Source organism: Leptonotus elevatus, chromosome 10, assembly GCF_054856555.1.
Source record: "Leptonotus elevatus isolate MCC_2025b chromosome 10, RoL_Lele_1.0, whole genome shotgun sequence".
Classification (NCBI taxonomy): domain Eukaryota; kingdom Metazoa; phylum Chordata; class Actinopteri; order Syngnathiformes; family Syngnathidae; genus Leptonotus; species Leptonotus elevatus.
The window spans coordinates 5,285,988-5,300,925 of record NC_141248.1 but is presented as its reverse complement, the minus strand read 5'-3'; the positions used below and the strand labels follow the sequence as shown (position 1 = coordinate 5,300,925).

The window sequence follows — 14,938 nt, the reverse complement described above, 5'->3', positions numbered from 1 at the left end:
ATGTGACATTGGTAAAAGTAGCCTAGCATGTTTTGTGCCATTTTACAGATACGGGACATCTTTGTATTCTGCCCTTTCACCTACTTTGTATCTTTTACAGTTCAGCCCATCCTCAGATGCTTTACAGAGATGTTTATCTTTAATGTATTTTCCAAATGTTTTGCCATTTACATCACTTGCTTTTTGCCTCGTTTTGGATTATATGCTTAAAGCTTCCTCTGGCTCCGTGTTTGCTTATCTGAAAGAAAGAAAAATGTCGATTGAGGAGGAAAATAGAGGCATGGATAACCACAGTGCCATTTGACAAAAGACGTGTTGGCTTGCTAACAGGCTGGCCAAGAGTAGGCTGTGTACATGTACAGCAAATAAATGATCAACCAACAATATTTCCAATACACTTGACGTTCATTGTCGGAGTACGCAAGTATTGGTAAAAAGTGCTGCCCATTTTCTGCCAACATTTTCTGACAGAAATAACAATAGATTGTTTTGTTTTTAAACAAATACAGAAATAAAATATATAATCTAAAACACATAACTGTTGGCGCCTGCTTGGATCATTATTAAATGTTTATGTCTCATTTCACAGGTGTGCTGACAAAATGTCTCCCCCCCATGGTGCAATTGACAGTTCCGAGCTTACCGTCACAAGTGAAAATGGCGGTCTCACTCGGTGAAAGGAAGCTCTCCGCTCATTGAAAAGCATTGGACTTTGGATCGTTGTAATTTGATTTGGGAGGATTATTTCAATTTCAAAATGGGATGAAGTGTCATTTGGCTACGATAACAATCTGACGGGTTTGTATGCTAGTCACAGACAAAAGCAATACAATATGCCGTTTGTTTTCACTGTGCATGTTTGCCGTGTTTGCATTGCAGAATTAAATATCCAAAATGGCAGGATGTTCCGAATTGTCAATACTGTATCCCACCTCATGAACATGAAAACTCTACACAGTAGAGCGGAAGTAGAGATTCAAACCCTGAACTTCAGAGCACGCAGGCATTCTATACTTCAATATCAATTGTTGAAATAAATAATAAATGAATGGTCCGGTTGAATGTGGAAACATTGCAATTTTATTGACATTAAACAGTCTCAAAATGCATAAGGCTAGTAAATCGGTGAATTCACACTACCACAATTTCAATCAAGACAGTAAGGCCAGTGGTCCATACTGCGTTGTTGTTTGTGGTTGTGTCCAGCAGATGGCAGTAAACTATAACTAGGGTAGTTATTATGCCAAAGACGTCCTCTCTTTTCTCTCCTCGTCGAGCGACTCTGCCGGAAACTACGCTGTGCTGTTTGCCGTAGTCATCGTTGATTAGCACACATCCGTCAATTTTGCTATCCGTCCTCCTAAAGACAACGTTACTTGATCTTCCTCACGTATACACCTGAGACAAAACATGCCGCAAGAGAATCTCGAGGAAGAGGGTCTGCCCAAGAACCCTGATCTGAGGATAGCACAGCTCAAGTTCTTGCTCACAATGGATGGTCACCGACAAGATGCTAAAGTGAAGACTGAGCTCATGGACGCGATCAAAGCTAACAGTGAGTTAGCATGTTACTACTTTATGATCACGATTGTCGCGACAAAAACGTTAATACGCGTAAAACAATCAGTATGATGGTGCTCAATGGTAAAACCAAGGTGCTAACGAGCGGCTGGCTAATTCCAGCTAAAGCACATCCATCATGCTCAACATGGCAAATGTTTTTTCTTCTTGTCATTCATTTAGCTTGACATGTCTTTTGTAATGCGTAACCGCTTATGATAATATCCCCAACCTTTTAATGCATTTAGCTTTCTTAATTCTGTGCCATAGACATGGCCCCCTACTATGAAACCTTATGCAAGGAGCTCAAGTGGCAACTCGACAGTGACCTGCTGAGCAAGATGAAGAAGGCAAACGAAGATGAGCTGAAGCGACTCGATGATGTGCTGGAGGATGCGGAGAAGAGCCTCGGGGAGAGTGAGATCAGGGATGCGATGATGGCCAAAGCTGAATATCTGATCAGGATCGGCAATAAGGTAAACTCGCTCTTATACTGTCTTCATAGCATCTCACCAACCACAATTTTAGCTACCATTGAACAATTGAATTAGATCCAACATAAGCAGTATTTCACATGAAAAGCCTCTGATCCTGCTTTTCCACACAGGAAGAGGCCCTAACAGCATTCAGGAAGACCTATGACAAGACGGTGGCTCTGGGTCACCGACTAGACATAGTCTTCTACCTGTTGAGGATCGGCCTCTTCTACATGGACAGCGACCTCATCACGCGCAACTCTGAGAAAGCCAAAAGGTAATAACGCCGGTCAGAAGTGTCGAGCGTCGTCATTGTATATGATACTAGTCATTGATTGCGCCCGCCCCCTCCCCTGCAGCCTGATTGAAGAGGGGGGAGACTGGGACAGGAGGAATCGACTGAAGGTCTACCAGGGTCTTTACTGTGTGGCCATCAGGGATTTCAAGCAAGCCGCTGAGCTCTTTCTCGACACCGTCTCCACCTTCACGTCATACGAGCTTATGGACTACAAGACTTTTGTCACCTATACGGTCTACGTGTGCATGATCGCCCTCAAGCGCCCTGACCTTCGTGAAAAAGTACAAGAAAAACACGTGCACTTGCAAACAAGCTAGCGAGGAAGCTTTTTTTATTTTGCAGTTTCTAAATCATTAATGCATGGCAATGTTTTCTATTTCTCAATGCATTAGGCTCGGTAATGTACATTATGGATCGGGATGCATGATAGTAATGTTTTGTTTTTCAGGTGATAAAAGGAGCGGAGATCCTGGAAGTGCTGCACAGTCTGCCAGCTATTCGCCAGTATCTGTTCTCGCTCTACGAGTGCCGCTACTCTGTCTTCTTTCAGTCTCTCGGTGAGGACATTTCACATTGCCTGTTCCGTTAAATGTTGATTAAAGTGCTTGATCATAATTTATTATTTGACTGAGCCCTGCCACGAATAGCGAAAATCTGTGTGTAATTGATGCCTTACAAGTATTTGTATCTCCCCCACTCCAATTTTCCAAAGAAGCTCACCTCCGGTGTCTTTCCTTCCCTTCCCACAGCAACAGTGGAGCAGGAGATGAAGAAGGACTGGCTCTTCGCCCCACACTACCGCTATTACGTGAGGGAGATGAGGATCCAGGCCTACAGCCAGCTGCTGGAGTCGTACCGCTCACTCACACTGGGCTACATGGCCGAGGCATTTGGTGTCAGCACAGAGTTCATCGACCAGTGAGTGCCGTATACGAAATAACAGATTTCCTCAACTTGGTGTCACAGAGGGCCAAATTATGTCAGGGTTACTAAGTCACAGGTCAAATTGTGTGATCTTTTTTTTTTTTTTTGCATTAAGCCAGTAAATATTATTTTATGTTGCTATTTTTAAAAGTAGTGTCATTGTTATGATTAATACCAGTAATGTAAGTGGTAGTTTGTTGTAGCAGCAGATATTTGTCATATATGTATTTTAACTAATTCACTGCCATTGACGGCTATAGATGGCAAAAATTCATTTGAACTATTTCTATTAGTTTAACAATTTTTTCCACTTTTGTTAGAGTATGAAAACCTAGAATTTTTTTATTGTACATTTAGAACAGATTTAGAATTTGTGATTAATCGTGAGTTAACTATTGAAGTCATGCGGTTAATTACAATTAAAAAATGTATCGCTTGACGCCCCTAATTTTTAATAATCTTTTATTTAAAAAAAAATTATATATATATATATATATATATAAAAAGTCGAGGATTTCATACTCTTGCTAACAAAAGTGGGAAAAAAATGTTTAACTAATAGAAAATTATTTTTTTGACGTTTATAGGCGTCAATGGCAGTGAATGAGTTAGTGTGACTTCCAATTGCAAAAATAAATAAATGCTCGTGACAAGTTTAGCAGCTTATCTTGGTGTTTAAATAGTAAAGCTGTGAGTGGTTGGTTTGTGACGGGATATAATTAAATGCGTATGTACTTTAGATGTGGACAATAACAGGTCTTCCTGTTATTTACTTGAATGGTCAAGCTAGCATAACTTTCTCGACACTGAGCAATTTCTTACTTTGTCCATGAGCTATATTGTGACAACTTAACCACTTGCTGGGCAGCTGAGGGCTCAAATATAAAAGCTGTTTGTCTCTCTAGGGAGCTGTCCCGGTTCATCGCTGCCGGACGTCTCCACTGCAAAATTGATAAAGTGAACGAGATTGTGGAAACCAACAGGTAAGGTCACCATTCGTCAGACCACATTTATATTATCGCTTACCGGTAACTCTAAATAAAATACAAATTATTTTTGTTTCTACCAGACCTGATAGTAAAAACTGGCAGTACCAGGAGACCATCAAGAAGGGTGACCTGCTGCTCAACAGAGTCCAGAAACTGTCGAGAGTTATCAACATGTAAACACGGTGGCCACATTTTGTCAGGTCGGAAAGTTGGCGCCGTCATCTTTGCTTTTCTTACACCTGTAGTTTGTTGACAAATTCATTTTTGTGTACATAATAAAACGTTTGACTGTTAAAGCTGGTGTTTTGGAATTATTAGGAAAGAGGCAGAGACATTAATTTGTATAAATAGTATAAATTATTTTATTTACAGAACTTGTTACAAAACAAATATACTATACAATCTTTTTTCTTTAAATATTACTTCTAACCTATTTTTTGTTCATGAATTACATAGCAGCCAATACATAAAGTCTAGCTGAAAAAGATTCGATGTTCACCCCAAAAATCTACAGGCTTTTTGTCGTATGAAGGGTGGTCGCGCCCCCCCAGACATTAGCTGTACTCCTGCGTTCACATTCCAAGTCTATGGTTCTATTTAAAAAAAAAAAGAATAAAATTCCTCATATTTCCACCTGCTGGAAACTTCAGTTGAGATGTCAGTGGGGTTTAAAGGTAAAGGACCAGATTGAATGTTGTACAATGCCCAGTAAGTCAGAGGCTTCAGCCGCACATACACTCACACACACTGATGATAGGAAATGTTAGCGTATTGTCAGTCTCACTGAACACACACACTAGTGCTGTTTGATACTGGGCAGCTGGCAAGCTCAGTTTTTTCTACCACATTTAGGGTTGATAGGCAGATTTAAACACTTTGAACATTCAAGTAAGGTTAAAAAAATAATAATAGTAACCCAACGACGCTGTCCTCAAACAGTCAGGGTGAAACAAATTCAGGCACTTTCTTAATTGGATATTTCTTTGAAAAGCTGTGATTCAAATTACTTGTTTGGCAATGACAATGCGAAAAAAAAAATGCAATGATTAGTCGCCCCCCCATCCTTCTAAAACAACCAAGAAACATGTTTAAGGTCAAGTGTACGACTGGCGGCTCCATTGTGACGAAGCCTGCGGGACACTCGAACGTCACAGGCTGATTGGGCCACAGGTACATTAGTTGTGTTGATTCAGAGGCAACCAAATATGTGTTGTCAAAGCACATGTGATTTGAGACCTTGAAAAGTGAATAAAGGTATTTCGCTGTCAAACAGACACGTGCTACAGTGGAAAAAAAACACTTCACCTTTGTCCCTCAAGACACCCTCTCTTCATGATTCATGAGAGGCTTCTATACATAATGTATATATCCACGTATTGCATTTTATAGACTTGGCAGTGAAACACTTAAAATAATCAAATTCTGGCTTCTCCTCTGGCTTCCTACATAAATAACTCTTCAAAATGGTACCCCAAAATTCCTGCATGTACAAAAAAAGCCTGTGCAAAAATACACGTTTCATTTATGTACAATTTTTTAACAAAATATGTTTTCTCAAATAGGGATCCTTCTTAAACTACATACGCGATTAAGGGGTGCAAGAGGAAGCAAAAATTGTTTTTAAAAATCTACTTTCCACTTTTGACTGACATCAGTGGAGGTTTTCAGATATCAACTGGTGCTGCCAAATGTTGAAATAATGTCCTGCGAAGCCATCTGCATGAATCTCACACCGCAAAGCCAAATCTTGAAACTGCTCAAACATCCCACTGAGACCGCGGAGTAATGCCTGATTTAAGACCGGAGGAATTCAAAGTACGAGGCTTCTCACCCGTCACAACTCAACACTCACACAAGACAGATGACGTGCATACAGTTTGCTCCAGTTAAGACGTACCGTACCTGATTCCCCATGCAAGAAAGAAGAAAAAATTCTTATCGGTCCACAGGCAGATGTGGATCTCCCGCAGTAATTGAAAAGATTGTGGCAATAATACGCTTTGCACAGATTCTTGACATCCACACAGGCAATGGCGCCTCCAATTACTTCACCGGACCAACTCGAAAGTTGGTAGAAGACACAAAAGAAGCAGCTTTGTTGTCAAAGCAGCATTGCCTGTGGGGAGAGAAGTTACTTCGTGCTGTTCACAGTTGGGGAGCAGGTCTACTGTGGCTATCATTCTGCACAATGACAAGATTCGCAAATTATGTTCAAATTTGTCACATTGGACAAAAGATTCACGCGAGAGGGCGCAAACGTCCTCAAGCGCATCGACCAAGTCTCTTTGTAGTACAGTGTAAAAGCTCATAAGAAACACGGGAATAAGGTAACACTTGCATAATTCTTCGGGGCACTAAAATCAAAAACATTTACAGGGTCGTCCCTAGCGGCCCTCGTCAAGATAGCGCGCGTAGCCCCCCAAAAGAGTCCGACTGAAGAAGCATGAAACAAGGTGATTGGTTGTCTGTTCAGGTGGAGCGAGCTCGCTCGTTAGCTGCTCCTCCTGCTCTTCCTTCCAAACAAGGCTTCTGAGATCAGGCGCTGGGGGTGAAATTGAGTCGCAAATTCCAGTAGTCCAGCAGAATCGGACATGAGAAAAATACTTTTCAACACTCTCTTCTTTTTCACACGCACATACAAAGCCGGTGAGCATTTGATCGATATCCTACTGGTGCCAAAATGTTTGTGTACTAGTACGCTCTTTCACTTCAATAGTGAGAGGAATCACGTTACCCAAAATGCAAAACTGCACCAATTGACATCTGCACACTATTAATACTACAAGTGAAGTGTTAAAATTGTATAATGTCATGATTAGTAGCAGTTTTGTCACACTAAAAAAAACATCGAGTTGCTCTCCTCGTGTGCAGAGTTGTCTTACAGTAGAAATGAAAAGACATCGATAGAAACACAAAGTTGACATCTGGTCATGTGCTAGATGTGAACTAAGAGAATTTTAGAATGCCACAAATGCATTATTTGCCACACTAGTAACGTAGTTGTTCTACTAGTTCATCCTACTCAATTTGCCTACTAGTTTGCAGAAAGTCATAGTAATGGAGGTAAAAAATAAATAAAAACAACCCACGCTAGTAAAACATCTGACATCTGCACACTACTAGTATTGCAGGTCAAGTTATAGATCCAGCCTGTTTTCCATGTTTCTCTCCACTAACACACCTGATTCATGATCAGGATCGTTATCAGGCTTCTGCAAAGCTTGCTGATGAGCTGATCATTAGATTCAGCTGTGCTGCAGGAGGGAAACATGGAAAACAGGCTGGATAGGGGCTCTCGAGGACCGAATTTGAGCACCCCAGGATTAGAGATATTCAATATCACAATTTTTCACACAGACACCAGTACGAGTATTCACTCTTCCAATACCTCTGGTAATTTTGATATATAAAATTTCCTTTATGATGACAAAAAATTGTGATCACAGATGATTTGCTGATGTGTGAATCTGCCACACTATAGCGCCACCTACTGCCAAGGAGCACTTGCTCAATGTCAGTTTTTTTTCCTGCTATTTTGTATTGGTGGCTGGTATTGGCAGCCACCATTAGTACCCGATACTTTAAAATAAGGCCAATATTGGCCCAATATCGATAGATGCACATTCCTATTATAACAAGCACAATTTTATAATGTCACTAATGTCATTTACTGCACAGTTTTGCCTCACCAGTAGTTCTACTAGTGCACCGTAGTTATTGTACTAGTGTTCAGAAATGTCATACAGTGGTGGGGGTTCATTTTGGCTAGTGTGGCAAAACTAATATTTTTAGTGCTCCTAGTGAAGTGACATGACAAAATTCAACTAAATAACATTTAGCACATGGGGTGTCATACTCATTTTAATTCAGGGGTTACTTTCACAAAAATTTCATCCAGGTGGGCCGGATCAGGATGACCGTGGCCTAAAAAGCTATAAATAATGACAGGTCAAATATTTCTTGCAAATAATTACAAGTACACTCTGAAAATATTCTTATTGATCCTCTTATTGCAGAGTAATCTGGAATTGGGAAAAAAAAACCATGTCATTTAGTGCTCATCATTGTGCCCCCCAGTGGACAAAATGAGCAACAGTTAATTTGAGCAAAAAATAAATAAAAATAAATAAATGCTATTTGTGTGGACCTCAATGGCCAGTTTGGACCACCTGATGGGCCATTTCTGTTTGACTACTCTGATCGAGCACATCTCTAGTAGTGGTACTGTATAGATGTAGATAGTAGAACTAGTGCAGTTCTAGCGTATTAGAACATGGACAATTCAGCGCACAGATATTGAACAAATGCTCAACTGGCTTGCCGCACGCACACGCACGCACGCACGCACACGCACACATACAAGGAAGAGATCGGCTTGTTGTCTCCCCACTTGCTCAGCGTCATGACAGCTTGTGGCCGCAGAGCTCGCAACAGCCCTTAACCGGAACCAAAGTGCACCCTGGAGACTCCTGGCTGTCGCTCTCCGTCCTCCCACGCTGGGACCGCCTGGAAGACCGCTCGGAATAGCGGGACAACGCCACGCTTGCGGAGGTCCGTACGTGACGTATCCCTACCGAGCACCGCTTGTCCCCACCCGTCCGACAGACATGGCTTTGGGAGAAAAAGTACGGACATTTGACTTCACTGGGCAGTCCGGATCATCTCCAACCTGAGGATTGTGGGAAACTGAGACTAATGTGGGTTTTCGTTTTTGAAGGCCTCTTTACGTCCGGGGCGAATCGCTCCGGACGATTCCCCGTCATCGTGCCGCATCCACACACTCTGTGGGCTGACACCACTGTCAGGGACGAGCCTTTGGCTGCATGAGGGGAGGAAAAGAAAACAATAATTTGAAAGAAAGACCTTTAAATCTCAATATAGCATTTCATCAATGTCATCCCCCAAATTTTCTTCACAATAATAGGTTTGATGCAGCCCCACTAGTCTAAACACGGTATTCTGATTGATATTACGTTTGTGGAATATGAATGAAGCAGCAAAATGCGGACATTTTTATCCATCTCAGGGGGCAGCCATGTTGCCACTTACTGTCCACTGGCATCACAGTTGTTCAGGGCTCAAGTAACGACCAATCACAACTCACCTGTTTTCTGAGCCCTGAGCATTGTGATGTCATTTTCAGTCAACAGCAAGTGGCAAAATGGCTGCCCTCTGAGATGGATAAAAATAAGTGGATTTTGTTACTTAATTCATATTCCACAAGGGCAATATTAATCAGAATACCATGTTTAGACTAGTGGGGGGACATATGACATATAAATAATTTTTTGGGGTTGTCTTCCTGTTTAAAATTGCATCAAATTAATCACAATTTCTCTATTCTTCTCATTTCTAGTTCCGGATTGTGAAACGGCCACAAGGAGGTAGCTGATTCTCGTATCAATACCTGAAAATAAGGCCTGGTATCTGCTCGATACCAGCACCCACACCCTACTTTAAGTATCAGGAAGAAAAAATTAGTTAGCAAGATTAATATTCAGACCCACTGTAGCAGTTTTACTTTCTTTTTTTAATCAGTCATCTGTGATTTAATAAAACATGTTGTGCCACAGGTCATTTTATTGATGGGCTTATGAAATGACTGATATTTACATAACATATTGCAAATAAATTCTCAAATGTTTTCAAGTACCGTCTGCAAGTTGCTTGCGTACCCCTGGTTGAGAAACACTCCTCTAGTCTAAGCTGTGTGAGTGGCCTCTACTGTTGTTCATTACTTGCGGACTTTCACATCAAAATGTGAACAGTGATGTGATTAAATAGCAATTCTAACTGAGCCAGAAAATTTATGGGATGATTCATGGATCTGACACCTGTTAAGAATTTCGAAAAGTGAACATTTGGAAAAGCATTCGTATGTGCAGTATAAATACAACCGACATATTCCTTTATGTTGCCAAAATAGTTTCACACATCATTTCTAATAAAGACACAACCCACCTGATGTAAATGGGAGTTGTTAGGTATCCCTGGCGTCCCTGGAATGTTCCGTCCATGCTTGCCGTGGATGTTGTTAATAGCAGGCGATTTGGACACCTTGGGTCGACCCGGTCCGGGTCCCCCTCCTCCCCCGGCACCACTATTAACCCCGCTGGCTGCAGGGGAGATTTTGCGCTTCTTGCCTTCCAGGCGCCCGTCTGAGGAGTGATGGCTGAAGCTGGTATGGTGGTCTGCCGACGACTGGTGGTGGACGAAAGGCCCCAGAGAGAGGGTGGAGTCGCTGCTGTTCATCACCACACTCATACGCTTGATGGACTCGGCGGGGCTGCCCGAAGGGGGACCCCGTGCCGGCGGGCCCGAGGAGCCGCCTGCTGACCCTGCGGTAGGCTCGGCCTTGAGACTGAGAGAGTTCGTGCGCACGCTGGGGCCACAGTTGAGGCCCACACTGTGGACGCCGCTGTGGGAGGAAGATAACGACGAGGATGAGGAACCTAGTGAGCCGTGGTGGTAGGTGCTCCCTGAGCTGCCGACATTTGCACAGTTCTTCTTGAAAGAAGGTTCTGAGGAGCTGTGGGACGATGAGAGGAGAGAGCTGTTCTTCCTCTTCTTTCCCGAGCTGAAGCTGGTGCTGCTACTGTTCGTGCCCACGCCAACTGAGGTGGGGATGACGGGGGCGGAGGAGCCAGTGGAGATCTCCTTGGGCCTGACGGACAATGACTTGGTAGTGCTGCTGCTGCTGCTGGAGGGACGGGACTTAAGCGCCCGGCCTGAGGCGAGTGAAGGAGCTAAAGGGGAGGTGGATGAGGACAAGTGGGCTGAAGGCATCTGCGGCGACGAAGACACTTGTCGGGCCTGTGTGGTGCCGTAGGCCGGGTGCTCAGGCCCTCCCTGCGGAGAGCTGCGGGCGTTTAAGGTGGTCCCATAGGAGAGCACAGGCTTGCCCTCGAAGGACTGGCTATAGGGGGTCTGGGGCATGGTGGCAGGGGGGCCCAGGAAGCCTGAAGACTGGTTGCTACCGGGGGAATTTGTGCTTATCCTATGGGGAGGTGCAAAGGAAGAGCTGTTCTCCAAGGCCAAGGGGATTTTCCTAAAACAGAAAACATGTGAAGCGCCTTGTAACATGGTTTTGAAAGGTGCTCTGTAAATAAAGGTAATGTTAGTAGGGATGTAAGGATATCCAAATGTCGCAATACGATATTATCACGATGTGAACCTCACGATACAATAATTTTCACGATATTGTGGGGAGGATGGCAATATTAAAAAAAGGTCAGGGTATTGTAAAAAAAAAAAAAGAGAAAAAAAAGAAGAGCTCATACAAAAAAAAGCACTATATTGTGCTTTAATATATAATAGCAATGCACATAAACAACATAACTCTCTAATAACACTTTAAGGCAGTTACTTGCTAATGCACGCACACATTGAGTTCCTCCACATATTGACTCTGTTCAAAGGCATATTGTGTGTCCCCCTTCATCTGACCATTAGCGTGGATTTTAAACATAGAAAGGCCAAAACAAGCCGTATGAAAATTAAACTGCACAAAAAAAACTAACCACCAGAGGGTGCGAGAACTGCACAAATAGAAATCAACTTGACATTTTTAACAAATGCGCTGCTTTTAATATCGTGACATGACGATGTTGCCGTTATCGTTACATCCCTAGTTGTTATTGCAGGGGTACAAGTGCATCTGCCTCACAAATCAGAGGTTGTTTCCCCCATTGCTCAGTAGGCTTTCACCGGGCACTCTGGTGTCCTCTCACATTCCAAAAACATGTATGGTGTGAATGGTCGTTTGCCCCAGAGTTTAGTGCTAGTAACCTACCATGCTTGTTTTTGCAATGTGGGAGGAAACCAGAGTGCCCAGTGAAAACCTCTCGACTGTGAGGCAGATGCCATCAGAGCCATCCACCGTGTTGCCTGACAATAAACACTGCATATTCTCCGTTCAGTTGATGGCAGAAAGGATGTGAACGAGGTGCTTAAAATGAACACCTTACATGTGACTAAAACTGAGGATACAAGATTCTACACCTTGATTAGAACTCTTACGCATAAAGTGTATTCATTGTAGTACAGACTTTATAAGTTGTTCATTTGTCTGTAACCAATGAAGTTTATGTTTGTATTAACGCAGCAACAAGCAAAGCCAAGAAACTGACCACAATACGATGCGTGGCAGATCTCACTCGGTACATGATAACGTCTGGGTACTTACTTCCACATCTGAGAGTTGACGTGCTTGTCCATCATTGCAGAGAGGACACATCGCATTCTGTCCCATCGCCTGTCAAAGGAGTAACAGCCTCTCCCAAACAGTCGACTTCCAAAATTACAGTACTGAAAACAGAGTTGGTACAAACAGTGGTCAAAGTTTGCTTAGTTGACAATTATGCATTTAAGGGTATTTAATGGGAAGTGTTAGGAAAGACACTTACAGCTACCGGTCGAGGGTGATAACCTGAATAGTGACAGTGCAGTTTCTCAGCGTTCTCCTCACGCTCCTCATTCTCTCCCTCATCACTGGAGGCTCGAGAAAACCCATCAGGCATACTTTGGGGATGATGCGGTGACTCGTGGACTATTGCAGGGTCCGCTGGGGTACCAGGGCCATGTGTGTTGTTTAATCTGTTGGGTAGAGAGCACCAAGTGATTCTCAACTTTTAACAAAAACAATGCTTCAGTTTCCATTTAACAAAGTCCCCCCCATATAACTGTTTGTTGAATTGGGGATGACAGTCAGCCAGTCAACTGTTGAGTGTCACTAAATTTAAAAAGAGCATAATACCAGACAACACAAAACAAAGCACCACTGACCGTGGAAGACCAGGGCTGTGAAATTTAGGTTTGTTGGATGGCAGAATCTTGGTGGCGTCTGGGGCGGGGCCGTTGCCATGAGCCACCGGATGGACATCATAAGAAGTGGGAAGATGGAGGGAGGGGTGAGGGTCCCTGAGAGGGGGAGGTTGCTGGGAATGGGTTTGGTGGAGTTCTCTCTCCCGCTCCTTTGTTCTGTTCTTGTGCTCTGCCAGCAATGTGTCAAAGCGCTTCCTCCGCCCTGGCACTGCCCTCCGCTGGCTCAAGGAATGTGTCTGATGTGGCAAAACAAAGGTCAGAATTCTTATTTGAGAAAAGAACCTGTTTAGGTTTCAGTCTGAACATGTGCCGATGTCTTATATTCCAGTGCATCTGGAAATAACTTACAGCCTTTCACTTTATCCACAGTTTGGTATTTCACAGCTTTATTCCAAAATTAATGATAATAAAAAAAAATATATTCTCAAATTCTACACAACACCCCAAACACCTAAAAGCCTTTAATTTTCTCAAAACCAGACAGTGCGCCTTATATGTGGATCAATATTGGTAAGTAAGCTCCATCTAGTGGATACTTAACGCAACCCCAGCCACTACAGTAGCATCTATTCTATGTGCCTTATAATGCCTTATATATGGAAAATGTTTTTAAATAGGCCATTCAATTGAAGGTGCGCCTTATAATCCGATGTGCCTTACAGTACGAAAAATACGGTAAATGTATTTAAGTGGAACTCTAGACAAAAATGGTCTCTGCAGTAATATGTTCTATGCTAGTAGTCTAAACACGGTATTCTAATTAATATTGCGTTCTTGGAACAAGAAATAAGATGAATCCACTCGTTTCCAGCCACCTCAAGAGGCTGACATTTTACCTAGCCTCGTTGTCAACAGGAAACATTTCTATTTTCAAAAATTAATTGAGGGCCACTCTGAGCGTTGGCTGATCCCTGCTCTATATTTTTAAAGCCACACTGTGTATTAAGTTACCACTAGATGTCGCCATAGTATAGAATGCAGCCGACATGCATGCATTTAGAAGCACACACACTACGGTGGCTCAGAGAGACCACACTTCGCAAGCCTACAACCAATTCTTATTCTGCGTGAGCAAACGAGTAACTCGGCGCGACTTAGCAGCCGTTGTGAAGCCCGGCGAGATTTAGCCGGAGCAGCTAACAAGAACGGCTAGTGGGAGAAGCTAGTCAAAAAAAAAAAAATAATAAAATAAAAAAGCTAGTAAAAGCTTGCGAGGACAAAGCAGAAGGTAAAAAGCGACGGGAGCCTGAATCACTGGATTCAGCGACAACCTCAGCCTCAGCTGTGGAAAGGTAAAAGTGGTGGTCGACCCATTGGGTCTGACACTCGATGCACCACCAAGGCTAACTACATTTGCAAATTACAGTGTTTCCTTGATTTCTGCTGGTGTTCGGTTCCAAAAAATACCCGCAATAAATGAAATTCACAAAGTAGTTAGCTTTTTTACATTTATTATAAATGTCTTAAGGCTCTAAATAAAAATAAATAAATAAAAAATAGTGATGCACCGAATATTTGGCCACCGAAATTTGACATTCAGCCAAAATAAAATTAAAGTGGAAAGAATATGGCCGAAACAGGATGTTGTGGTGACGCAAGCAAAAAAACAAACAAAAAACGCTGCAGGCAAGCGTCCCGTTTGAATTAAACACCAAACGCGGGGGTGAGTGTCCGCCTCGCTGCTCGCTGGCGTTTGTGAGGACCGGCAGATTCATTGTGCACACCGGAGAAGGAGAGGGGCGTCGCTTGATAAACTATGTCGAAAAGTCCTACAGCTCTACAGGTGAGCCACTCTTTCTCCTGCAGCGCCATCCTTTTTTTCCTTTGATGAGAGCCCCTCAAGTGCTTCCACTTTTGACCTTGCATTC

At 42.8% G+C, this 14,938-nt stretch overlaps 2 protein-coding genes across 4 annotated transcripts in view; one reads left to right on the top strand and one right to left on the bottom strand.

Moving 5' to 3' along the window:
* The first annotated feature begins 1,274 nt into the window (after positions 1-1,274).
* On the top strand, positions 1,275-4,543 carry psmd6 (proteasome 26S subunit, non-ATPase 6). The gene is made up of 8 exons (XM_086087271.1): positions 1,275-1,555; positions 1,831-2,036; positions 2,168-2,313; positions 2,396-2,615; positions 2,783-2,891; positions 3,084-3,252; positions 4,164-4,241; positions 4,328-4,543. The coding sequence occupies exons 1-8, from the start codon at positions 1,411-1,413 to the stop codon at positions 4,422-4,424; spliced, it is 1,170 nt and encodes a 389-aa protein (XP_085943397.1). The 5' UTR covers positions 1,275-1,410; the 3' UTR covers positions 4,425-4,543.
* A 3,549-nt stretch (positions 4,544-8,092) lies between these two features.
* The window catches only part of atxn7 (ataxin 7), a 28,670-nt gene continuing 21,824 nt past the window's right edge, over positions 8,093-14,938 (bottom strand). For all 3 annotated transcript variants that reach the window (XM_086087267.1, XM_086087270.1, XM_086087268.1), the window contains 5 exons: positions 13,032-13,306; positions 12,653-12,842; positions 12,433-12,554; positions 10,209-11,295; positions 8,093-9,066 (listed from right to left, as the gene is read on the bottom strand). In XM_086087267.1, the coding sequence (XP_085943393.1) occupies positions 9,049-9,066; positions 10,209-11,295; positions 12,433-12,554; positions 12,653-12,842; positions 13,032-13,306 (1,692 nt within the window). In that variant the 3' untranslated portion in view covers positions 8,093-9,048. The remainder of the gene's footprint in view (positions 9,067-10,208; positions 11,296-12,432; positions 12,555-12,652; positions 12,843-13,031; positions 13,307-14,938) is intronic.